This window comes from Lepidochelys kempii, chromosome 8 (genome assembly GCF_965140285.1).
Source record: "Lepidochelys kempii isolate rLepKem1 chromosome 8, rLepKem1.hap1, whole genome shotgun sequence".
NCBI classification, from domain to species: Eukaryota; Metazoa; Chordata; order Testudines; family Cheloniidae; genus Lepidochelys; species Lepidochelys kempii.
The window spans coordinates 48,726,714-48,753,941 of NC_136387.1; the positions used below are offsets into that span (position 1 = coordinate 48,726,714).

General features: G+C 43.8%; 2 protein-coding genes across 8 annotated transcripts in view; one reads left to right on the plus strand and one right to left on the minus strand.

Annotated features, from left to right (window-relative positions):
• Window positions 1-1,900: 1,900 nt before the first annotated feature.
• On the minus strand, window positions 1,901-11,202 carry CENPL (centromere protein L). The gene is made up of 5 exons (XM_073356399.1): window positions 11,136-11,202; window positions 6,258-6,434; window positions 5,815-6,066; window positions 4,374-4,916; window positions 1,901-2,256 (listed from the first exon to the last, which is right to left on the minus strand). The coding sequence occupies exons 1-5, from the start codon at window positions 11,172-11,174 to the stop codon at window positions 2,185-2,187; spliced, it is 1,083 nt and encodes a 360-aa protein (XP_073212500.1). The 5' UTR covers window positions 11,175-11,202; the 3' UTR covers window positions 1,901-2,184.
• A 105-nt stretch (window positions 11,203-11,307) lies between these two features.
• DARS2 (aspartyl-tRNA synthetase 2, mitochondrial) overlaps window positions 11,308-27,228 on the plus strand; it is a 33,473-nt gene continuing 17,552 nt past the window's right edge. For 5 of the 7 annotated variants that reach the window (XR_013636161.1, XR_013636164.1, XM_073356400.2 and 2 more), the window contains exons 1-9: window positions 11,308-11,411; window positions 14,400-14,584; window positions 16,085-16,184; window positions 17,291-17,357; window positions 17,914-18,015; window positions 20,784-20,879; window positions 21,833-21,956; window positions 22,674-22,720; window positions 27,020-27,126. Coding sequence is in view for 3 of the 7 variants with exons in the window: in XM_073356400.2 (XP_073212501.1) it covers window positions 14,458-14,584; window positions 16,085-16,184; window positions 17,291-17,357; window positions 17,914-18,015; window positions 20,784-20,879; window positions 21,833-21,956; window positions 22,674-22,720; window positions 27,020-27,126 (770 nt within the window). In the remaining 4 variants the exon portion in view is untranslated. The other 2 variants (XR_013636163.1, XR_013636162.1) reach the window with 2 other exon arrangements.

The window sequence follows — 27,228 nt, forward strand, 5'->3', positions numbered from 1 at the left end:
TATTTTTCAATAGGGGTTTGATACCTTCCTGAAGCATTGGGCATCAGCCCAGTAAAGACGACATATTGGACTGAACAGATGGCTGGCTGAAGCAGTTCCTAAGGAAAACTGATGTGTAGCTCTGCTGGTTGAGGGTCTGGTTGGTGGGGGAAATGGCACATGCATCCTTTAGCCTAGAAGTGGATTGTTCAGGACACAGCTATTTGTCTGGAGGGAAAGGTGACCCTGGTAACATAAGCCAAATCCAGCCCTAGTGTAATTCCACTGATTTGCAGACAGGCATTTACTTTAGCACACTTTCCTAGAACTACAGTTATGTAACACTAAACATATGTTATTTAGCAGGCTGGTTGTAGATTAAATACCATTTTCAAAAGTGGAAGGTGGCTGTAGATCATACAAGGGAAACACTCATTGATGTAGAACATCTCATATCACACGTACACTGTATTGATCTTTCTTTCAGTGTTCCTTTGTCAAAGCTGGAGAGAATGTGGGCTAGTGTTAAATTTTTGTATTAAAATCAAATATTAATTTCAGATCTTGTAATGACCATGCAAACGGGAGGGATTTTTGTATCGGAGAAGGTGAGACTTAAAATTCTGGGATAAATGTAGTAGTTAGTTTAGAAGAAAGATCCGATCAGCAGTACAAGTTAAGTCATTGGATTTCAGAATAAAACCCCTCAATATAAACAGGAACTGCTTCAAGCTGCCAATCTTTGTATCAGTTTTCAGTCTCTTGCCAAACACAAGGCCTAGAATGTACTTTTTTTAAAATGAAAAATTAAGCCAAGATTTTAAAAAATGGGACTATGGAACTATGCTCTGAAGGAAAAAACAACAATATTTAGGTACCCGTCATCCAACAGCAGCCATGGATCAGTGGGACCTGGTGAGTACTCAGCACTTTTGAAAGTCACACCACATAAGCACCTGCCTGCTAATTGTATTATAGAAGCACCTAGGAGCCTAGTCATAGCCAGTGTGCCATGCGCTGTACAAACAACAAAAAGATGGTCTGTACCACAAAGTACTTAAATATAGACCAATTCAAGAGTAGGCAAGGCAGTATTAGTGCCTACGTCAGCAGCATCAGTGCTATTATGTACCAATCAACAGGTAATAAGATTATTTAACTGAACTAGCACAGATTGCGGCAGGTAAAATGCAGCTTGAGCAGAAGTCTGGTTTCACATTGATTTGGAGCCAGTACATTCAACAGCAAAATCAAGTAAGAGTGAAAGAGGTTGACACTCTTACTTGACTTTAGCTTCACTAACAAAGAAGGAGAGAAAAACCCTCTCTATGTACTCACAGTGGGGGGGTGGGGGTGGGCAGGGAAATCTCATTTTACCTTACAACACTTTCATTTGTACAACTCAAACAGCTGTATTAAATGTAGCCAGTATCCCATTGTGTAGTTCAGGAAACAGAGGCATTGAGGTTAAGGGATTTGCTTTAGGTCACTAATAGCAGAGCTGGAAGCAGGAGGCTTTTCCTTCAAGTGCACTGATACCAAAGCCATACTGATTCTTCTGAATATCTCGCTGTTCACTCAACAAACACAGGGGAGTGCTTTTGAACCTTGCAGAAATTAATCCTGACAGACAGACTTTTCTGCCCTATATTACATGCACCACCATCCTGCACTACTGTGTTACCATCTAGGCCAGGGGTTCTCAACCTATTTACCATTGTGGGCTGCTTATGCGTTGTGAGTCACATCCACACAATATATATACTACCTGTATGGCCCTGAGGATGTCACATGGGTCACAGCTCTGTGCTGATTGAGAACCACTGATCTAAGCTATGCAGCAGGAGCAGTGTTCCAGCTCATGCCTGATCCTTTAAATAATACTTAAAAAACCCATTACAAAATGTTACTTTATTGATGTGACTTTTATTATAGCAAAATGTGCATCTATAATTTTCCTCCTATGGCCCTCTTTGCTTCATTACTAGTTGTGGATTTCAGTCCAGGAACCAATGAGGTCAAATGAAACTAATATGCTTTCACTTCATGGACTGGAGTTTTGTGAGGCTAAAAAAATCTGCAGGAAAGCCAGCTTTCTGTAGTCAGTGTCTCTCAAACATGAATCTACTGCAGATAGACTTAATGTGATCCAAGCAGAGCATCTGTAATAAGTTTCTTAGGACAGCAGGTATAGAGTACAAGGTTTCATTGTATCTGTGAGATTGCCAGCTCTGTCAGCAGCGTCAACACTCCTATTAGGTGCTTGCTATGTAGGATCTGCAAGAAAACCATTAGTTGTAGTCAGAACAGAAATACAATAAGCTATTTAAATCACTGATTGCTATTTAAATGTGTAGAACACACACTGACAACTGCTGAGGGGAGTGAAGGATTTGCACTATGGGTTAATCTCATCACCATGCTACTTTCCCTGTTTCTTTGCAGGACTCCTCCTGTTGAGTGTACACAAGGCCTAGCGTCCTATCTCCTCCTCCTCCTCTACATGGGCCCTTCTGATCTTCACTCCCAACCTGGGAAAAGATCAGCAGCTCAAGGGACACACTGCTCCTGCCTCCTCTTTAAAAGTGTCCCCTCACTTCTCCTTGGAAGAAGCACCAACAATTGGCCACTCTGCTCTTCCACCCTCCTGCCAACTCACTTTAGCAGTGATATCTGATGATCCCACAGAACTCTGTTATTCAGGCCATGTCTGACAAGTTATTATTGAACATTTATATTGCTGTAGTGCCTAAGGATCATAACCAGGTTGGGTCACATTGTGTTGAGTACTGTACAAATTAGTATTACCTGCCCTAAAGAGTTAATATCATAGAATATCAGGGTTGGAAGGATCTCAGGAGGTCATCTAGTCCAACCCTCTGCCCAAAGCAGGACCAATCCCCAATTAAATCATCCCAGCCAGAGCTTTGTCAAGCCTGACCTTAAAAACTTCTAAGGAAGGAGATTCTATCACCTCCCTAGGTAACTCATTCCAGTGTTTCACCACCCTCCTAGTGAGAAAGTTTTTCCTAATATCCAACCTAAGCCTCCCCCACTGCAACTTGAGACCATTACTCCTTGTCCTGTCCTCTTCTACCACTGAGAATAGTCTAGAACCATCCTCTTTGGAACCACCTCTCAGGTAGTTGAAAGCAGCTATCAAATCCCCCCTCATTCTTCTCTTCTGCAGACTAAACAATCCCAGCTCCCTCAGCCTCTCCTCATAAGTCATGTGTTCTAGACCCCTAATCATTTTTGTTGCCCTTCACTGGACTCTCTCCAATTTATCCACATCCTTAGAGTTCACATTCTAAAAAGTCTAAAAAGGTCTCCTGTGCATTTTCCTACCCACTAAATGAGGCAGGGCTCCTATAGTCAATTGTTAAATACGCCAAGCAGCCATGAAATGAGAAAGATACCTCTTAAGATTGGCAGCACCCATTTGGCAGCTTCCAACTTTAAAACCTATTTCTTTAGCTATGTTGCTAGCACTTCAGATCATTATAAATGAATCAATTTTTAGTATGGTTTTCTTTTAACTTTTCATTTTCCAGCATGGACAGTGAAAATACACTAGCCATTACCATGTTATGTCTCAATCCCAACATTGTGCTAGCACCTAAATGTAAGGCTGAGATTTTTGTCATGGATATTTTTAGTAAAAGTCATGGACAGGTCACGGCCAATAAAGAAAAATTCAAGGAAGCCCATGACCTGTCCATGACTTACTAAAAATATCCATGACAAAATGGGCAGCTCAGCTGCGGGGTCCCCACACCACCTGCAGCTGCAGGGGCCCATGCTGAGCTCTGGGGACCCCTGCTACCCAGGAGCTGCAGGGTACCCCCATCATCCGGGGGGGGGACCCTGCAGGTCCCTGCCCCGGGGCTGAAGTCATGTAGGTCGCTGAAAGTCACGGATTCCGTGACTTCTGCGACCTCCGTGAAAAAATCATAGCCTTACACATAAATACATGGGGATTTTCTTTTAAAAAAAAAAAGTTTTAATATCAAAAAAGTCAATTGTAGTTTCCAGTGGCTGTAGGTTTTGTATAAGTTTGGGATTTTTAAATCCAAATTTTAGCCAAAATGAGTCAAGGGCTGTCTTTGTTCTGTGCTTGTACAGCAGTCAACACAATGCCTGGGAGGTCTACCACAATACAAAAGATGACTGCACAACTACCAGATGTGCTGTGGAACCCACTGGAAACTAGTTATGTCTGGTAGAGGCTGAAATTTTTAAATTGTTTGGGGGGGGGGGGGGGAGGATCAGTTACGAGAATCAAGTAGCCTCCAACTTTAGGGACAGCTCTTTCTGGCCAGGTAGCACTATTTTAATTATACTGGCTAGAACAGCATTAATCAAAACCTCGTAGTTGGAATTCAATTTAGTACCTTTATATTCCCATCGCAGTGTGCTGATGCTATAGATGTAGAGACTTTCACAAGTCTTGTGGCTGACAAGTGGATCTTAAAGTGTCTATAGAAGTGAGAGTAAAGGCAGTCCATAAATAAATTCACTTCTTCTTGAGTAACCTCCCCAGGAGTTTTTTGCACTGTGTCCCATAAGGCTTTTGCATCCTCAGGGTGTATGGCATATGAAATGTCCAGAGACTGGGGAATGCAGGGCACAGAGAAAACAAGTTCTGTTGCAGCCATATAACTGTCCACTTTGCACCCAGTCCACATAGCAGCCATCCAGGCAAGGTTGAGTGGGCTGATGGTTAAACGACTGAAATAACAGTCAAAGGTCTTCTGAAACCAACTACCAACTATGGCTGTGTAGCTCTCTGCCCCATTTGCAAGGAACAAAGATAAACAGGTAAAATCTTCTGGTACACTCTCCGAAAGATCATCTCCAGATATACAGCAGAACCAGCCTGACCACACCACTTTGTCTTCTGCATTTTCAAATGGGAGCTGAGATCTTAATGCAATCTAAAAGAAAAAAATGTCTGCATTACATCTCCAAGTTCTAGAGTGCATTTGACAGTTCTTAGCCAGAGCGAAATGGATTCTAATAAGAATTGCTAAAGCACAAGAATTTTCCCCTGATATACTATTTTAATAGCAAGAGATCAGAAGGAATCAGCTCCAGATCAGTGGCTTGATTTTCAGAGGTGCTATATGGGTTTTGGTGCCCAATTTAAAGATTTTGGCCCAGCCAGAACCCTAAGTTTTGACACTGCATTGCACTAGTTTCTATGCCATTATACCACTTTAGATATCTTGACTGTTTAAAGACAGTTTTTGCAATTCATCTATTATGCCTATAGAGGGCCTGGCTCCTCCCACTGAAGGGAGTGGAAGTGTTGCTATTTACTTCAATGGGAATAGAAGCAACCCGTAAGTCTACATTAGTGCTGCTTAATGCAGCATTTGTATTGTGCATTAATTTTCCTACAATAATTGCAATACAAAATGTTGCACTTCAATAGCATCTTTCCTCTAAGGACCTCAGAGTGTTAATAGGCCTTAACTATGGCAGGGAAGTAGCATTACATCTATTTTACCAATGAAATTAAATGACCCATGCAAGATCCCACATCAAGTTGATGACAGAGGAGAACTGAAGAGTGTCAACTCCTACTTCTGTCCTCTAACTATAACAAAGATTTGTTCCCAAGTCTATGTTTGAACGGATCAGCAGTTTATGAAGAATTTTTATGAAGTTTATGAAGAGGGTGTTAAAAGCAAAGAGATGCAAAAAAAGTTTGAACCACAGGATACATGAAAATTACCATAGTAACAGCCATAAATATTTTAACGTTACAGTAAGGCAATTCAGAAGTGTTAAGACATCATTGCTATCAACAGTGCTAGCTGCAGCCCTTACCTGGACAAGGATTGCAGCCTGGTCCTGATCCGTACCTCTCAGTCCTAAAAGGGTGGACAAAATCACTTTGATACCAAGATCATTGCCCACTTCTACAGCAAGTCCTTTCTGCTTTTCAGTGGCAACAAAGGCACTCAGAAGTCTAGAATACTCCTTCAGATTACCATAAGAGAATTTGTACATGGGGGTCACGCTATACAAGGTCCATTGTTTGCGTAGAAGGAATGCTATCTTCTGAGGATCGGCATTTTCCTAGAATCAAGAGAACAATATTCAGTTTTCTAGGCCTGCCCACAATTCCTGTAATGAAACTGAAGAAACACGTGTACACTGCATCAATCAGGCTAATCAGTTTTTATTCTTATTTATATAAGATGTGACAGCTGATTTAAGATATGAATAGACACATTTTCTTTAGTTATATTAAACTACAAAAAGCTCACCTGCAGTAAAGATGTTTGTGGAATTATTCTCCTAGTTGGGCTCTGACCACACAGGGTGTGTGTCCTGGTGAACGTCAAACCTCTTGAGAAACGAGTAGTATTTGTAAAGTTGATTCCAGTCTCTGCAGTTTTTCTTCCTAAACGGGTCATGCCCCCAGAATCAGGAGTATCCACATCCTATACATGAAAAGAGCCCAAAGACTGAAAACTTGCTATAGTCGGGTGGAGTGATTTAAATGATTAATTTAAGTCAATTAAGTATCTGCAAATCATTGAGTCTGATCACACTGAGCCTTTGTAAAACTAATTCAAATTGATAAACTAAATTATAAATGGTTTCTTTCTAATTCAAATGCCCACTACGGTAGAGTCTCTTATTTGAATTTTACAGAACTGCTATAGACAAGAGACAAATATTTAATATTTATTAATAAATATGAAAATTAAGGTGGTGTTCCTGCAGACTCTTGAGCAAATGCATAACTTTACTCACATGAAAGGAACTAATGTACTTAAAGTTTAGCTCAGACGCTTATGCACATGCTTAAGTTACAGTTTTATTTAAAAAGATATTAATAGCATGAAATCAAACACTGAAGCAATTTTGTTTTGAATTGACAATAAAAAGTTTATTAGAGAGACTGCATACAATAAAAAGTTTAGACTTGCAATTGATGAACAGAGTTATTACAAATTGTTTTATAAACAGGCCAAAATGTTCAAAAATGGGAGCCTAGAAAATTAAGCTTCTAAGCCCATGCTTCATGGTGAAATTTTCAGAAGCACCCAAGTAATTTAGAACCACAAATCCCATCGACTTCAATCTGCAAACCCTGATGGAGGAATATAGCCTGGTTGAAGCATTCAGCTTTCTTGAGTCAAAGTTCAGCATATGATTTTTGCAGATGACACTAAACTGCTCAAGATAGTTAAGACCAAAGCAGACTGTGAAGAACTTCAAAAAGATCTCACAAAACTAAGTGATTGGGCAACAAAATAGCAACTGAAATTTAACATGGATAAATGTAAAGTAATGTACATTGGAAAAAATATGATGGGGGCTAATTTAGCTACAACTAATCAGGAGAGAGATCTTGGAGTCATCGTGGATAGTTCTCTGAAGACGTCCACGCAGTGTGCAGCGGCAGTCAAAAAAGCAAACGGGATGGTAGGAATCATTAAAAAGGAGATAGAGAATAAGTTGAATATCTTATTGCCCTTATATAAATCCATTTTACACCCACATCTTGAATACTGCATACAGATGTGGTCCCCTCATCTCAAAAAAGATATACTGGCATTAGAAAAAGTTCAGAGAAGGGCAACTAAAATGATTAGGGGGTTGGAACGGTCCCATCTGAGGAGAAATTAAAGAGGCTAGGACTTTTCAGCTTGGAAAAGAGGAGACTAAGGGGGGGATATGATAGTGGTATATAAAATCATGAATGGTGTGGAGAAAGTGAATAAGGAAAAGTTATTTTCTTGTTCCCATAATATAAGAAGTAGGGGTCACCAAATGAAATTAATGGGCAGCAGGTTTAAAACAAATAAAAGGAAGTTCTTCACTCAGCACACAGTCAACCTGCGGAACTTCTTGTCTGAGGAAGTTGTGAAGGCTAGGACTGTAACAGGGTTTAAAAGAGAGGTGGATAAATTCATGGAGGTTAAGTCCATTAATGGCTATTAGCCAGGATGGGTAAGGAATGGTGTCCCTAGCCTCTGTCAGAGGGTGGAGATGGATGGCAGGAAAGAGATCACTTGATCATTACCTGTTAGGTTCACTCCCTCTGGGGCACCTGGCATTAGCCACTGTCGGTAGACAGGATACTGGGCTGGATGGACCTTTGGTCTGACCCAGTATGGCCATTCTTATGCTCTTATGTATGTTCACATGGGAAGGTGGTGCTGGCTGTAAATATAACATTGGCTAGTTGCTTATCAAGGTTGTTACAAGTCCCTGGGCTTTGTTCAGCATAAAGGAACATTTTAAATGAGAGAAACTTTTTAGTAGAAAGAAATCTACATAAAGTCTACTAAGAATTAGGAAACTAACAAAACAAATACAAAATATTCACCTTTGCAATTTGACTACAAAATGGGATGGAAGAACTAGCAATATGCACATACAAATATTTGATTTAAATTCAATAAATTGATCTGTTTTCAAAAATAACCATTTAAAAGTTAAAAACCATGTTTTTATTCACCTTGGCTAAAGTAGAGATTGAAAGTTTATTTTAATGTAAGAGCATTTCCGAGGATCAAAGTACTAGACACAGTTAATAAATTGTAAAAGCTGTTTCAACATAGAAATCCTTGCTTTCCCCACAAACAGCAAGTAGGAACCACCACCTCAACAATATTTACCTTCATAAAATATACTAAGGCACGCAATTGTATGACAATACTCTCACAGATCAAATACAACATAAGGAACAAAGCCACAGCCTAAATGCCTTCTGTCACGAGCCGGTCCTGTCCCAGACTCCCAGTGTTGGACGACACTGGTCTGTTCTGTGGGGATGGAATCTTCTGCTGGAGAATTTCCAGGCAACAAACCTCTTACCCCCTGGGCTTCTAGTCTAACAGTGGATCAGAATCAATGGCACTGCTGGTATCAGACTCATTCTTCTACCGGAGTAGAACAGTTCCACACTGATGGCCCTTGGCTACTCTGCTACAGCTTCCCAAACATAGGGCAGGTCTACACTTAAAACGCTGCATCAGTGTAGCACTAAAGTGAAGATGCTCCTATGCTGACGGGAGGGAACTCTCCCTTAGGTGTAATTAATCCACCCCCCCCGAGAGGTGGTAGCTATGTGGATGGAAGAAGCTATCCCATTGACAAAGCAGTGTCTACATGGGGGTGTTAAGGTTGGTATAACTCAAGAGTTTCTCAAATGCACCTTTTCTTGCAGCCACAGCCTCCTGGGCAGTGATGGGGGGGTGGGGGGAAGTAATGCAGCAGCCCCTCCCTTGGGGCCACCAGCAGGGGCTGGTCTCTATCCCCTACAAGAGACACAAACACTGTAGAAGCAGGCAGCCAGCATGGGTTCCCCACCTTCCTGGGGGCGGTGGGGCTTGGGCCTCAGTCCTTGGGTGGCAGTCTCTGGCCATGTGGCAGCAGGCTCCATCCCTCAGGCACAGGGCTTTAGACTTCCGCCCTTGTCTTCCCTCCCACCCCCATCCTCCTGGCTCTCACTGACTCCCATCACCCCTGGGCCCCCTACCCACCTCCCCATCCAGGCCTTAATTTGTTCCCCAGCTTGCCAGTGCTGAGTACAAGTCTGCTGTGAAAAGTGATATTGCTAACATCGCTTTTCATAGCCTCCCAGCTAGCTAGCAAGTCTGCTGTGAAAAATTACATTAATATACAAATATCACTTTTCACAGTAGCAGACTTACAAGCTAGCAAGTCTTTAAAAAAAAAAAAAAAAAAAAAGCAACCAAAAAAGCAAAACATGCAAAGCACCTTATTTATGTTTCTATTCTGTTTAGGTCCAGTAAAGAATAGAGACAATTGTACAGTATTTTTAATTGAGTCTGCAAAAAAAACCAGCCCCCTACACAAATAAATTATAATGATTTGGACATGTATAAATGCATATTTATTTGCTTTTCCTAAAATTAATTAAGTATTTTAGGAAAAATTGCTAGAGTGGCCACCAGCAAGAGTTGGTGGCCGCACTCTGAGGCCACACAAAAATTTGTTGTGAGAACCCCTGATATAACTACATCATTCACACACCCCTGAACAATGTAGTTACACTTACATCAGTCTGTATTTATGTAGACCTGGCCATAAATTCTTCACCTGGGGTATGACTACTACACTACAAGCACCACAGTTCTAGCTACAAGAAAAGGAGGACTTGTGGCACCTTAGAGACTAACAAATTTATCTGAGCATGAGCTTTCGTGAGCTACAGCTCACTTCATCGGATGCATTCCTAGCTACGCCACCGTAATTCAGACACTTACTAGAGTGAGGAAGGCATTTTCCCCATCACTGCAGCAAATCCATTGGCCTAGCAGTACCTACAGTGGCGCTTAGGTCGGCTTAAATCTCTTTGGAGTGTGCATGTTCTCACCCTTAAGTGAAATCGCTAGATCAACCTCAGTTTTAGATGCAGACCAGGGTGTTGGTGTCAAGTACCTGCTACAACAACAAATGCTCAAAGCCACTCTGAAAGTTACATTCAGAGGGGAGGTGGAAATGTTCCCAAACCCAACATGTCCCCAAACTGTCACACCTTCAACCACCCTAGCAACGAAAAGTTTCCTACATAACTCCCCCCACCTCCTTTTCCAATGTACTGAAGTCAGCTTAACGTTAATGCCTGTGAAAGATCTTGTGAACTATGCCCTCCTTCCAGTCTGCCCTGGGTTGTAAGCTGGGGGGGGGGGGGGTCGCTCTGTCCCCTCCGTGTCTGTTACAGGCCCCAGCACGCTGCAAGGGGAAGATTTTACACAGCAGCACATCCAGGGTGGGCAGATGCTCCAGCCGCTGCACGCGTTCGCGGCCGGTTCGCAGCTGGCTGCCTTAGGATGGGTGGGGCGGGGAGCCTGGTGCCTCCCCAGCGCGGGGCCGGTGTAACGACACGAACAGCTCCCTCTCCCAGGTCCCTACGTCGCACCTGGCCCAGCCGGACAGCGGCTGATGGGGCCCTGTCATGCCGCACGGGGCGGGCAGAGGCGGCCGCTAGGGGGGTAGTGCCCCGGGCAGCTCCCCCGACCCCCGATAGGAGATCGGCCCCCCACGCCAGCCAGCCAGCTCAGCTGCACGAGCAGCCCGCCGCCAGCGCCCCGGCTCCCGCTACCGGACAGTGGCGAAAACGTCACTCTCCGCACGTTAGGCGCAGGGCGGCGGGATCTCACCTGCCGCCGCCGGAGACTAGGCCGCCCCGATCGCCTCATTGCGGACTCGGCTCTCGCGCGCTCCGCCAAGATCATTTGAATCCGCTTCCCGGCAGCCCCTGCGGCAGGGACACCCACGCGCGTGAGCCTGAGCCAGGAATCCCGTCACGTGATGCACAACTGCTCCGTCGCCATGTTTAGTGCGGGCGGGGAGGTGCCTCATCAAACGTGATGACTGGGTGCGACGGTGGCCGGTTAGGGACAGTTGGCGAGATTCGCGCTGTCCCGATCCGTAAGGTAGGACCGAGCGGCTGTCTGGGGTGGGGACTCGAAGCCAAGCCCCCGCCGCCAGCAGCAGGAAGAGGCTGGGGCTGAGGGCCGCCCGACGGAGCGAACACTCCAGTGCGGGGCGGGGTCTGTGCCGGGCTCGGGAGCCCGGACGCCTGGGTTCTCTCCCGGCTGGCTACTCTCGGAGAGCCGCAGGTTCGCGGGCACTGTCCTCCCCGCTCCCCCGCAGCAGTTTGCAAACAAAAGGGGGCCGCCTGTCTCCGTAAAATCGGGACAAGGCCCCTGCTGGGAGCGCGAGCAGCGGCCTGAGGGGCCGCAGCTTGGGCCGGCGGGCGGGCTGTGCTTCCGGGCAAGTTACTGCCCCCGCCCCGGCGCTTGCTGGCACTGGCGTGTCGGCCCTGCAGCCCGGCCGGGGCATTCCCGGCCTCGCACGCTGGGCTGGAAACGGGGCAGTCCCCGGGGGGGGCCTGGGGCTGAGCCGTGCCTAGAGTTGCCCCAGCTACGCGGGGGGGGGGGGGGTGGCGGCGTTCCCGGGTGCGCAGATGGCACCGGGCCTGCTTTGGCCTGGCCAACCCCACTCTTTGTAATGCCGTAAGGGCGGCCAGGGCTGGAGCCACCTCACTCCTCTGCCCTCCAAAGTTTTGCCACTATGAGCGTTAAAGTCCCCAGCGGGCCTCGTGCAGTCTGCATTGCTGGCTATTTTTAAATCAAGATTGGATGTTTTGCTAAAAGATCTGCTCTAGGAATTATTTTTCAGACGTTATCTGGTCTGTGTTATGCACAGACTACATGATCACAATGGTGCCTTCTGGGCTTGAATCGAGGAAAAAAGTGGCAAGGCCCTTCCCCGTTGTAGACACAGCTGTAGGAACTCTTATACTGGTATAGCTTATTCCAGATTACCAAAGTAAAATATGCTATATTAGTATAGAGTGTCCTATACAAGTATAACTGCATCTACATTAGGGCTTTTATCAGCATAACTATATTGGTAAAAAAAAATCACACCCATTACTGATATTAAAAAAACAATGAGGAGTCCTTGTGGCACCTTAGAGACTAACAAATTTATTTGGGCATAAGTTTACGTGGGTTAGAACCCACTTCATCAGGTGCATGCAGTGGAAAATACAGTAGCAGGTATATTTAGGCTTTATCCAGTCTTTATTCAGGCCTAATTTGATGGTGTCCAGATTGCAAATTAATTGCAGTTCTGCAGTTTCACGTTGGAGTCTGTTTTTGAATTTTTTTTATTCAAGAATTGCCACTTTTAAGTCTGTTATTGAGTGACCAGGGAGGTTGAAGTGTTCTCCTACTGGTTTTTGAATGTTGTAATTCCTGATGTCAGATTTGTGTCCCTTTATTCTTTTGCATAGAGACTGTCTGGTTTGGCCAATGTACATTGCAGAGGGGCATTGCTGGCACATAATGGCATATATCACATTGTAGATGTGCAGGTGAACGAGCCCCTGAAAAGGGCTGGGAGTGGATGAGTCATTACAAAACCTAATTTTACCATACTAATTTCCCCCTACTGTTACTCACACCTTCTTGTCAACTCTTTGCCACCCTCACGACCACTACAAAAGTGATTTTTCCTCCCTTGGTGTTCTACTCTTAATTGAATTGTCTCGTTAGACTGACCCCCCCACAACCTGGTAAGGCAACTCCTATCTTTTCATGTACTATATATAAATATACTTACTACTGTATTTTTCACTCATGCATCTGATGAAGTGGGTTCTAGCCCACAAAAGCTTATGCCCAAATAAATGTGTTAGTCTCTAAAGTGCCACAAGGACTCCTCGTTGTTTTTGCTGATACAGACTAACACTGCTACCACTCTGATTATTGATATAGTTATGCTGGTAACATTTTAAAATGTACATCAGCCTAAGTCTGTTTTAAATCCCACCTTTAATTATTTATTGATAAGTTTGTGGGTAGGTGCTCTTATTTCAGATTGAGTGTCCTATTTTGATATAATGTAAAAAAAAATAAGTTATATAAAAATAGGAGACCCTTTAACTGAAATAAGAGTGTCTGTAAACCAACGTGCACTGGACTCAATAAGTTTACACACACACACCTTTAGTTTGGGACTATTTTGTATGTAGGTAAGGGGTGACTTTTTGCCATGAAGAGTCTGATCATCTCTAGGGCATGTCTAGAGTAGACAGTTTTTGTACTGATTGAATTATATGGGGTTGGAAGCAAGAAAGTGGAGCCGCTGCCATGTGACCTGACCTGCCTTCTTTCCAGACATCACCAGCAAGTGGTTTATAGACCTCCTTTTGAGATCTTCCTTGATGATGGAAGATGCCATACACATACAAAATATTAATATTATGCAGGCCTGAGGGAGACAGGAACTAGTATGAATGACAGATGGGGAATAAAGGTGGAGTTTGTACATGTGATTATTATTTATATTACACTATTGATGCCCCATTGTGCTAATCACTCTACAAGTAGATTGTGAGGTAAGGGGCGGGGGGTCCCGCGGGGCAGTTAAGGGACAGGGAGCAGGGGGCAGCTGGATGGGGCAGAGGTTCTGGGAGGGGGACAGTCAGGGGATGGGGAATGGGGGGGTTGGATAGGTGTGGGAGTCCCGGGGGGCCTGTTAAGGGGCGGGAGTGTGGATAGGGGCAGGGCAGTCAGGGGACAGGGAATGGGGGGGTTGGATGGGGGTGGGGCCCTGGGGGGGGGAGGAGCAGGGGGGTTGGATGGGTGGGGGGCTTTAGGGGGGCAGGGGCCAGGCTGTTTGGGGAGGCACAACCTTCCCTACCCGGCCCTCCATACAGTTTTGGAACCCCAATGCGGCTCTCAGGTCAAAAAGTTTGTCCGCCTCTGCACTAGACCATGTGGACCCTTCGGGGAAATAAGGGCAGCTGGTCAGTCAAGGGAGAATTTGACACAAGTACTGATTGAAGAATAGAATCTGAGGGTTGCAAAGTGAAATTACTTTCCATGTTGTTTTTTCCTAAAACTGTCCAGAGTGTGGAAGATCCAGGACTGCCCTTCTGTTTCTGATCCCGCTGTTGTGGCCTGTAAGATGTCATTCCGCCACGGGCTGCGACTGCTGTACAGTCAGCCGTGTCTGTTCTCTAGAGAACTAAACAGACCTTGGTGCAGATACGTTTCCAACAGTTTGGCACTTAGCTCAGAGAAAAGAGCATCAGGTGAGCAGGGGTGGGGAGAAGTCTCCTGAATACAATATTTTATATTCACATACTGAATTTACAAAAATAGGTTTTGTATCTTATTTGTCTTATCTTCAGCTTTGCTCTTATTCTGGGTGACAGAGCCTCTTATGGTAATCCAGACAGAAAGTTAAACGATCACTAACATGAGACATGTATTAGCACTTCCCCCTAGATATTTTTTAAATTTATATTTTAAAAAAGACCTTAACCCATTTATGCTCCTTACTTTTTGCACATTACTCCCACATGGGGCATGATCCAAAGCCAATTTTTGTGGCTTTCAAATCACATTTTCCTGTCTGAAAACCGGTTTTTCCCTTTCTCCTAACTGTAGTGTGAGGGACTTGGACAAACAGAGAAAAGTGACTGTGCCTGACATAAAAGTGAGGGAAATTTTTTTCCCCTCTAGTAATTTTAAGGGTCTGTAACAATAATAGGTGAAATGTTTTCAGGCAGGAATGTGCCTAAGTTGACAGTCTCCCTTTAACCTTCTAAAATACTATAAACTTTAAAACCCAAGAGCACTGCGTGAATGTTTAACAACCAGAGCGTGAAACTGACCAGTCTGGTTTTATTGTCTAAGGCCCTGGTGCAAAGCCAATTGAAATCAATAGGAAGACTCCCATTAACTTCAATGGGCTTTGGATCAGGCCTTTGCTAGCCTTGTATAAAGCAGGCAGAGACTTTTTCAATTTTCCCTTATGTGGTTTTGTCAATACATTTAGACCTTGATCTAGTGCTGCTCTGTTCCTCAACCCCCAACACAGCTCGGCCAACGTGACTCAATAAATACCTGCAGCATCCTTTGCTATTTTTGTCCTGGGTCTTTTTTGAGAAGAAATTGGCAAATGTGGTGGATTATGCTTAAATGTCGTGTTAATCTCAAAGAGCGCCGTCCTGGAATTAGGATGAGAGATCAGCAAACCTGTTGTTACACTTTGCATAAGCAGATCATCAACCTAGGCTGCCAGAATTGGTATATACAGGTTGTTTGACACAAGGTATGGCAAACATCACTGTTATGATTCTAAGAAAGCTGATTATGTTCACATATGTCCATGTTTCAATTGTGCCTCCCTAAAGTTGTCTCTGTTGTTTTCTTTGGATATACAGTATTCTTTACAAACCATTTTAGGCAAGGAAATAGTATTTCTCTGCTATCCTTAAAGGCTGCTGGCTTCCACCCAAGAAGTCACTTTGGTGGTAGAAGAAATGATCTGCTTATATATGGCCATAAAACACACTCAGATTATTATTTTTATTTATTTGTATCACCATAATGCCTAGGAGTTCTAATCCTGGACCAGTACTCCATTGTCCTAAGCACTGTACAAACCAAAAACTCTGGGGGCAGGGACTGTCCTTTTTGTTGTGTGTTTGTACAGTGATCTTTGAATAAGATAGCACTTATTATTGTATACCTACATTAGCATTCATGCTCCCATTGAAACTGTTTTTCTGTGGCTTTGTCTCAAGATTTCAATAGCTTTGTGGCTCGGACCAACACTTGCGGAGAGTTGCGTTCTGCTCATGTGGGCCAAGAGGTCACCTTGTGTGGATGGATTCAGTACCAAAGGTAAATGCAGCCCACATGGATGGAGGAGAGGTTACATTGCTGGAGCCAAGGCAGCTCCTAGGACCTGATTCTTGGTTATGTTAACGGCCCTTTATACCACCCTGGCAGCATAAAGGGGCTTAAAAATGGGAGGAAACCCCTTCCTGAGAATATCCTCTGTGTAGGGTGGCTTCTTGGCCAGTGTAGAGAAACAGTTCTAAGTGCCCTGTGCCCAGACGTGGGTGGAGGGACAGGTCAGGGTCTGGCCGAAGTGCATGCACTATGGCTGTTCTCTGCTTCCTGGGCCTACTGAGGAGCTGCAGAAAGCACAGTGTAAATTAGAGTAGCTCTAAGGCTGCTTTATCTTATGCAGTGGTCAGGCAGGCCCCCTCATGGTCCCAGAAGAGGGGTTTAAAGTCACCTTTGCGCGCGCACATTCCTCCTAGCTCTGCCCCGTCTGAAGTGTTGGTATTGAACAATGAGATTCATGTCAGATTAGTATTTAAAACTTGCAAGGACCCAGAAGGGAGGTGGGACTGGAAGCTATGGACAGGCTTCCTTATGTCCATTGGCTTTCACCGTATCCAGTGAAGCTCTCTGTGGGGGAGGCTGAGGAGCTTCAGTTGTTTTTCCTACCATATTGAGAGCAGCACCCTGTTTAATCAGTCAGAGGGGATTCCCTCCTACTAGCTCCCTCTTGTAAAGTGGAGAGAATGATACTTTCCTCCTTTGTAAAGTTCTCTGAGATCTACAGGTGAAAAGTGCTATAGGAGATCTTTCTAGTAGTAGAACCGAGCATGTTCAGTACCAAGGGGCTGTAAATGTTACGTTGTGTGTTCAAAACTCTTATTCTTCATGGGCGAGTGCTCACATTCAAGCACTGCTGTGACTGTTTTTTATAGTCTGGTTTGCTACTTGAATCTAATCCAAATTAAAGATTTGTTTCATCCCTGATTTCCAAAGTGAGTAAGGTGATTCCTAGATTCATGTTGTTTCTAAAATGCTTTGAGATGAAAGCCACAATATCCCCAGAAATACAAGATATTAACATAGGCTTTGGCTTAGAAAGCAAAAAGATTGAACCCTGGGAGAAACAACTCTTTCCATTTTGTTTTCATCATGTTCAGACAGGGCCTGTTCCTGGTTCTGAGGGACTTCCAGGGGCTGACACAAATCATTATTCCACAGGATGAGGTAAGGGCTGCCAAGGTATGAGTCTCTAGATTTTTTGCTTTAAAGGCTTGTTGTCCCCCATGGTGTCAAGGGCAGAATGAAGAAACTGAATTTATATTACATATTGCAGTCTGCTCTGATTTATGTACATCATCTGTGGCCCTCAGTCTCCTGACAGATTGCTAGCGTAGCCCCGGGTTGGGCAAAAAGTGAGCACTCCTGAAGTAAAGCAAAAGAACTGTGATTACTAAAGCTTTTAGCTGAGCTAGAGACCTAACTTGGAGTGAGCTGTGCTCAGAATGTAAGATTTCTTAGATTGTAAGATCTTTGGAAAAGGGGCATCTTTTTGTTCTGTCTGTATACAGCACTTAGCATAGTGAGGTTCTGGTCCATGACTGGGGTTCCCAGATGCTACTGCAATACAAGTAGTAATAATGTCATGCAACTCGTTTATAAAGAATGATCTTTACATTTTGTCTGAGAGGGGGCCATAAAGAAAACAGAAAAGCATCCAAGCATGGCACAGTCTGCAATGTGACTTCAGTTTCCATGACATCTCAGTATTTTCTTCCTGCAGGCACATTCCCATGTTAAGAAGGTCTTGTATGATGCCCCTCTGGAATCTGTTGTGAGGGTAACTGGGACGGTCATCTCTCGGCCCCCAGGGCAGAAGAACCCGGTTAGTGCTTTGAAATCTTCCTGGGATTTTCTAGAGTTTGGCACTCTGGTAAAGTGCACTGAATTTAGCACAGAGATTTGGCAGGTGGATTCATGCTGCACACGTTGTGTCATTGCTTTGCCATTAGCAAGCTTGTTTTCTCCAAGGTATGATAACCCATCATGGAGTGATGTGAAAGAATTGTGAATACAGTGAAATAAAAATAACTGCTATGGCATGCACCTTCCAGGAACTTCAAAGCACTTCACAAACACTAATGAATGAAGTCAAACAATACTCCTTTGACAACTACTGGTCACCATTAAAAAAGGCTAGACTTTACCATCCATGCTTTTGGTTTTCTAGTCTAAATTTAAGAAATGCTGTAGTGCTTCTGCAGTAATTTTTGACCATTTTTACTCATGCCTGCTGTAGGTAAGTTTAATTAGCTCCTTTTTATAGATCAAGAAGCTGAAGCCTGGAGGTTAATGACCTGATGGTTCAGAGGTGTTCCATACCCACAGCTCTCTTTGTCAGAAGCTTTAAGTGACTCTTCCAAGACCATACACCACCAGTCATTGGCAGGACTGAGTACAGAACCCAGGAGTTCGAATGCCCAGTCCACTTCTCTAACCACTAGATGCTACCACAAAGTATGCCAGCTCTGAGCTCCACAGTTATCTTTTTTTTTTAAGACACGTATTGGAAACTTGAATGTGTTCTTCTCTGGTTAGTAGAAGGTGTTCCACTCTGTCCTGCAAGATGGGAAGGAATGGATAACAGAGTTTAGTGGTCTTTATTGTGGCCGCAATGATAGATGGGAGAAAAACTCAAGTCTACCTTAGAATTCAAGTGGGAACTCTACTTATGGAAACTAGTGTAACCTTTATGGTCCCTGGGTATCATGGGGGGCAATTCATTTACCAATGAGCTGAACCATAGCTCTCCTCCACATTAAAGGTTAAGGGCCTGATACTGCCAGCATTTATCGATTCATAGCTTATTAATCCAAATGGGACACTGATCATCTAGTCTGACCTTCTGTATAACACAGGCCATAGAATTTTCCTGAATTAATGCTGGTTTGAACAAGAGCATATCTTTTAGAAAAACATCCCATCTTGATTTTAAAATTGCCAGTGATGGAGAATCCTCCACTACCCTTTGTAAGTTGTTCCAGTGGGTAGTTACCCTCACTGTTAAAAGTGTGCATCGAATTTCTAGTTTGAACTTTTCTGGCTTCAACTTCTAGCCATTGGATCTTGTTATACCTTTGTCTGCTAGACCTTCCATATTAAATTTCTGTTCCCCATGTGTAGGTACTTACAGATCATGATCAAGTCACCACTTAACCTTCTTTTTGTTAAATTATATAGATTGAGCTCCTTGAGTTTATCACTATAAAGTATGTTTTTTCAATTGTTTAATCATTCTTGTGGCTCTTCTCTAAACATTCTCCAATTTATCAACATCCTTCTTGAATTTTTTACACAGGTTTCCAGCAGTGGTCGCACCAGTGTCAAATGCCTTCCTACTCTTGTATGCAATTCCCCTGTTTATACATCAGTGAACCTGAAGAGATTACTCTTGTGCATAAAGTTAAGCATGGGCATGAGTGTTGGCAGGATCAAGCCCTAACTCTTGTCTTGTAGTTCGTACATGTCATGGGGGAGAGCAGGTTATGGGCAAGAAAGCAGGTTCACTTCTAATAGGGATGGATACGCTACTGAAGGAGAGTGAGACCCAGTGTGTCTTAAATAGGAACTGATTGGCCTTAACCTGCCAATGAATATTGAGGAAGATTTGGAGAAACTGATCATTAAGAGACATTCTCTGCCCTATGCTGTAAGGGGTCAGACTGGATAATCATAAGCATTCTTTCTAGCCTGAAAATCCATTAACCTAGTGTCATAAATATAAAGGGAAGGGTAACCACCTTTCTTTATACAATGCTATAAAATCCCTCCTGGCCAGAGGCAAAACCCTTTCACCTGTCAAGGGTTAAGAAGCGAAGGTAACCTTGCTGGCACCTGACCCAAAATGACCAATGAGGGGACAAGATACTTTCAGATCTGGTGCGGGGGGAACAAAGGGTTCTCTCTGTCTGTGTGATGCTTTTGCCGGAAACAGTTCAGAAATGCAAGCCTTCCAACTCCTGTTAAGTTAGTAAGTAATCTAGCTAGAAAATGCGTTAGATTTTCTTTTGTTTAATGGCTGGTAAAATAAGCTGTGCTGGAGGGAATGTATATTCCTGTTTTTGTGTCTTTTTGTAACTTAAAGTTTTGCCTAGAGGGATTCTCTATGTTTTGAATCTGATTACCCTGTAAGGTATTTACCATCCTGATTTTACAGAGGTGATTCTTTTACCTTTTCTTTAATTAAAATTCTTCTTTTAAGAGCCTGATTGATTTTTCATTGTTCTTAAGATCCAAGGGTTTGGGTCTGCGTTCACCTGTACCAATTGGTGAGGATTATTATCAAGCCTTGCCCAGGAAAGGGGGTGTAGGGCTTGCGGGGATATTTTGAGGGAAGATGTCTCCAAGTGGTCTTTTTCCCTGTTCTTTGTTTAAAACACTTGGTGGTGGCAGCATACTGTTCAAGGACAAGGCAAAGTTTGTACCTTGGGGAAGTTTTTAACCTAAGCTGGTAAGAATAAGCTTATGGGGTCTTTCATGCGGGTCCCCACATCTGTACCCTAGAGTTCAGAGTGGGGAAGGAACCTTGACACCTAGAAAGAAACTTGTCCAAGTATTTTGCCCGGTGTTCAAATCTATTTTTCTCTGTTTCAGAGAATGCCGACAGGCGACATTGAAGTGAATGTGAAGACAGCTGAGGTCCTGAATTCCTGCAAGAAGCTGCCCTTTGAAATTAAAGACTTTATCAAGGTGGCTGCCTGCCTTTGGCATTAAGCACTGGCTCTTCAGAAGAGTTAGGATTTGCCATGCTGAATTGCAGAGCAGTGTCATTGCACTGTTGTAGGGCATTCTCTTCTTACTCCCACCTTCTGTGCTCTGGGGAAAGAGTTGTTCACAATGGAACATGCCTAGAGTGAGCTCTGACAGTGAAATTGTAATACTGTAATAGCTAAGTAGAATGTAATGCCTAAATCTGCTCTGTGCTTTGGGTTTAAAAATATAATGACGGTAAGAATTGGTGGTATTATGGGAACAAGGAAAATCTGGGCTCATGTCCATCTTTTGTGATTGTGAAACAGGAGGACTAGTGTGTTTAAAAGTTAAGGTATATAGCCTCACCCAGGCATACAGCCAGCTAGCAAGAGACTATATCCGTCCAGGACAGTAAGATCAATCAGACTGATGGTTAGGTATATCGTATATCACTGATTATTGTGTCCTTTCTCTTCCCTATGAAATGTGGACCAGTGGATAGGGGTTGGGACCAGCATTCAAGAGAACAGGGCTCTATATCCTCTGTGCCACTGGTTCACTATGTGACTCTGGGCAACTCACACAATGTCTTGTATCTCAGTTTTCTCCATCTGTAAAATTAGTTTAGTAATGCTTGCTCACCTTTGCAAAATGCTTTGAGACCTATGATTGAAAACATCCTACAAGTCCCAAGTAGGATTATTATGATCTGTTGCTGCCAAGTGAAAAGTGAGCATTCTGGAATCTAGAGCTTACAGCATGCAGCTCCTGTCACAGTTAGAGTCAAAGTGTGACCTAGATAACTAATGCTCTTCCACATATGTGATGAGTTACTGGCAGTAATGCAGGGTCCTATGTTTGCTTCCACCTTTCCATTGTGGTCTTTGAAGAAACTTTTATGGGCATCTGGTTTGGCTTTTGCTCTTTAATCACAATCCTTTTCTCTTTAGAAATCTGAGGCCTTGCGCATGCAGTATCGCTATTTGGACTTGCGCAGCTTCCAGATGCAACATAACCTGCGGCTGAGATCGCAGATGGTTATGAAAATGCGGGAGTACCTCTGTAATCTCCATGGTAAGAGAAATGCATCTAGTTCTTAGCACTTTATCATCTTTTTCTTTTTTTCTTGTTCTTGCTATCTGCTCTACTACTGCCTGACATGCTAGGGGAGAGGTGCTGGGCAAAGTGCTGCCCTGACATGGCTCTATATCCCAGGAACATACCATGGGGTGGGATACTGGGATGTCTAAAGAGCACAGCGGCTCTAAGTCCCTTATCATGCCACAGATGATCATTTTTGAATGAGCAGTATCTATACAATAAATGTTAAGGCTAAGATTTTAAAAAGTGATCAGTGATATTTGGGCATCTCAGTTTTTGGGTGTCTTTCTTTATATGCCTTTATAAGGGCCTAATTTTCAGAGGCAGGTGCTCATCTTAAACTTACTGGTCACTTTTGCAAAATTTTAGCCTAATTGTTCAGAGTAGCCAATGGAAATATAAGCAACTGTGGCAGGGAGGGCTGAGAACTAGTCGTGATAGGAATGGTGGGTGCTCAGCACCCTTCAGGATCAGGCTGTGCCTGCATAAGTAATCCTTAGTCATCCTGAGAAAAAAAATCAAATGAGTCTGTATATGACTGAGGAACTGCATGCTCTGCCAGACTACCTCAAGCTGATTAACCATGCTCTGCCAGACTACCTCAAGCTGATTAACCACAATCTCCAACCAACTTCTCTGAAACCAACATTCTCAGCATATTCAATGTCTGAAGCTTATGCTTGTTTTTAGGGTTTGTGGACGTAGAAACTCCAACACTATTTAAGAGAACTCCAGGGGTATGTATAGTCATTCATCTGGGCCTCCTGCAATAATATAGACTACTTATTTGCTCATGTGTCCCTGTCTGCCCCTCTGCCTTTATTTCTGTCATGTGTTACTACTTAACTGTTTACCTGCCAGTCAGGGGCATCATTTCAGAAAATTCCAGGTGTGGGAGGCAGGCACAGTCATGTCAGCATATAGAACATTATATGTGATTATATTGTATACTGTGAAGTCGGGGGGTGGCAAACCAACGTGTTGAGGGGGAACTGCCTCCCTTGCCCCTCAGCAAATGTTGCTTCTGCTGCCAGTTACTAATATGTCAAATGGGTCCTTTTGAGGCATGAGGGGGTGGATAGGACAAAGTGAGAACTATAATTTAGGTCAGTTAGAGGACAGAGCATAGATCCTTACACCATTCATTACTCAGCTAGCAGTCTCTACCATCACATTATTATTTAACAAAATAAAAATCCAGAATATAAAATTGGAAATTAAATAGCCTTAAATGGGAATACACCTCTACCCCGATATAACGCGATCCGATATAACACGAATTTGGATACAACGCAGTAAAGCAAAAAATGGTTTTCTGTCTCATTTGCAACATTGGTTCTCAAACTGGGGGTCGCGACCTGGTTATGTGGGGGGTCGCAAGCCCTGACCCCAGCGCCGGGCTGTGAGCCCCGACCGCGACGCATAGCTGCGAGCCCCGACCCTTGTGTTGAGCTGTGGGGCTACGAGCCCCGACCCCAGCGCGCGGCTGTGAGTCCTGACCCTGACCTCTGCACTGGGCTGTTAGCCTCGGCCCCGGTGCTGGGCTGCAAGCCCCAACCCCAGTTCACGTCCCCAGGCTTGATGTGAAGGACGACATCAGATGCGCCCTTTCTAAAACAACACCAAGAATAAAACTTCTTGTCAAATACTATATTAATAATGGAAATGCTCGAGCTCAAAGCATGTTCGATATAACGCAGTTTCACCTATAATGCAGTAAGATTTTTTGGCTCTCTAGAACCGCGTTATATCGGGGTATAGGTGTACTACTATAGTGACTTACACAAGAGATACATGCCAATAGAATGCAGTGCTTGGAGGATGGGTGTTTTCTGGAATATGATCCTCGAAAAACAGAATTCATAGTCAACAAATGCATTGCACTGCAAGAAAGTAGCTTTGTTCTTTAATGATATTAAAAGATTCTGAGTCAAAACATGGGTTAGATGGCCTTCTTAAATGCATATAATTGGATAGCATGTTATTGTAGAAGTGATGAAGACAATTCTTTGGGATGGTTAAGACTAAATAGGAGAAAGTTTTATCAAATATACGGAAGGGAACCATCCAGTCCTGGCTGAGTAGATTCAACAAGCTGTACACAGGACATTTTCTTCTCAAACTTCTAGGGGTACTGGTTTTTAAGTTCTAATTTATGTACACATTTGTAAATGTTCAGTCTAGCCTCACACAACAGATTTTAGCCATTTGTGGAAACCCACACCACAAGCATTAACAAAAGTCCACCCAGTTTCTGCACCATATAAACCTAGGCCAGACTGTGTGAGTCCTTCAGGAGTAAGTTTGTCAGAGCTTGCGTCATTTTTTTCTGCAAGGCAGAAGCCAGGTTGTTGGTCCTGGATCTAGCTCTGGTCGCACTGAGCTCAACACAGAGCTGCCTTTTACGTGCTGGCATAGAAGTCAGACTGTAGCAGGAGCAAAGATAGCGAGGGTCTGTCCAAAGCCCATTGAATGCAACAGAAAGACTCCCGTTGACATGAGTGGGCTTTGGATTAGGCCCTTACAGGGGAATGATTTACCACAATGACTAGAGAATTCTGAGTACAGCCTGAAGTTCTGTTATGCTCATTTTCCTTTGTACATCTCATCCTTAACCAATGTGCTAACCTCTCCTGAGTAGCCATACTAGGGTCAATGCTGCATTGACTATTTCAGCTTATTAACTTCTTGCCTAGGCAGGCCATGTCAGTGAATCCCATGAAAGAGATAGGAGTGATTAACTATTGAATTAGAAAATGAATGAATATAATGGGTTTGTAAATATTTTTCTCTTTTCTTTGAGGGGTTCCTTTGTATTTTTAGAGCCCAGTTCTCAGTTCCTCCCATTTTAATCCATTGTTAACCTGCCAATCAAAGCTGAACCCCAGTCACTAGCCTTCTGCCAGAGGACAGCAAGCCCCCTGATGCAACTCCTTAAGTGACACCAGGCATTTCCTCCCTTTGAGGCTGACCAAACTGTGGCTGCCAATCCCTGGTGACCCTTGGAATATGACACCAGAACTGGGATTCACACCCACATTGTACACGTGCCAGTTCAAAGTCCTAAGTGCCTAGCCACGAGGGCTGGCCCCAGATTTCAGTAGTGATGATTAGAATAGTATTTTTCTTAGTTTTGCAAAAGACCTCAGCTCTCCCATTTCTAGCTACTGTTTGTAGCCTGTTCCTGCATCTGAGGTTTGGTCACCTGAGAAAACAGTGGCTGGAGTTTCCACTTAGCTCTGTCTTGAGAGACAGGCAACCTGCCAGGAGCCGAAAAAAGAACCAGCTTGTCAGCTCCCCCAGTATGCAGGGACGGGTATTCGTCCTGATGACGTAGAATTGAGGACAAGATAGTGACGCGCCCAACATTCCCCTCTCAGAGCCTGGATGCTGGGCCAGAGTCAGAGGGAATTTGCATGGTGGTGTATGAGTTTCCTGTTGGTAAGTTGTTGTAACTGACCTGCTGAGAGGACAGAAAGCCAAAGTTGCAGCAGAACAACAAGCAACAGGAGGGTGTAAGGAGCTGTAAGGTACGTGGGGTGGGCAGTTGTTTTATCTCATCCCCTCCTATTGGTGGTTGTTTCTGCCACAACCTCCCCCTCCATTGCCTAACTTGCACCAAATTAAAGTGAAACCTACGCCATCATGTGCATCACCTCTGAGTATGGTCGATCGTCATCTCAAAATATATTCACCTGTCAGGAAAGTTCAGAGACCTGAAGCTTCAGGCAGTTTTAATGGAAGGGATTTCTAGCTAGTAACCGTGGTGCAGACTATTTTGAAACAATAGGGGTGGGTGTGTAATATGGAGAGAGAGCATGAGATCAGTGTCCCCTCTGGTCCAGTTTCCTCTCCACAATAGTTACTAATGCCAGATGTCTCAGTGGAAGGGTCAGCCTCTAACAGAGAGGCCAAGTAGATGGGATGGATTTATAAAGAAAACAGGTGCAGAGAGGGTAAAGAAAATAGAATGTATTAATCCTTCCCTGCGCCTTGGAAAATGGCACCAAAACCCCCCAATACAACAAAGGTCACTGTGAAATACAACATAAGGATCTTAGCCCAAAGTAACATGGGAATATAGGACTGGAAAAGACCTCCTGGACCATCAAGTCCAGTCCCTTACTATCACAGACAATGCTGTCATACAATCAATCCAATTCATAAATTTATCAAGCTTCATTTTAAAGCTAGTTAGATGGTTTGCCTCCACTATACTGATTGAAAGGCTGTTCCAGAACCTCATTCCTCTGATGGTTAGAAACGTAACATGAAGTTCACCCACAAACTCTGAACCAGAGCTTCCCTGGCTGGCCACCATCTCCTGAGGCTTATAACTTTTAACCCATTTGGTGTGCCTCAGGTTCCTATCTTTCCAGCAAGATTTGGCTAATCTGGCTTTTTGGTCATTGGCAGCCACCAAGAGTCGCTTATACATGGGCAGCTGCATTTGCCTATTTCTCCTTTTCCTAGTTTTCTGTGGGAGGATAAAAGAGAAAAAAAAACGCTGCTGCTATTAACAAAAAGAAGAAAGAAAACAAAGAGCGCAACCCCTTTCACTCTGCATTCATATCCCATCCGCCCATACCACGCAGAGAACCTGGTACAGGAAAAATAGCTAAGGGGCGGGGTTGGGGGGGAGAACCAGAGAGGTAGACCATCCTGTCCTGTCCCCCCACACCCTGCTGTTGCCTAGTGTACCTAATTCTTCAGTTCTGTACCCTGCGAGGAGATATCCTCCTCACTCCATCCAGCTGGTGAGGATCTTATGCCCCATTAGCACCAACTTTTGTAATTTGATCCTAATTAGCATAAAACCACAGGTGCTGTTCTTATTCATAGGGGGCTTGACAAAAAGCTCTTTGAAGTCCGTGGAAAGTCTGCCATTGACTTCAGCTGGCTTTTGGTCAGGTTCATAATTGTTTAGTTCTCTTTTGAAACTTACTACACTATTTGCATCAATAAGATGCTATGGCAGGGTTCAAGATGGCAGTTGTGCACCCATTAAAAAGTCTCTCTCCCCTCTTCCGTACCAGGGTGCAAAGGAATTTGTGGTACCTTCCAGAGAGCCTGGAAGGTTTTACTGTCTGCCACAGAGTCCTCAGCAATTTAAGCAGCTCCTGATGGTTGGAGGTCTGGACAGGTGAGCATTCCTTTGCCTTCTTTTCTCTGAAATATTAATGTTATGGGGTCCATTCTCTTTGACTTGGGAGAAGTTAAAAATTCCCCCACGAACTGATTTCAG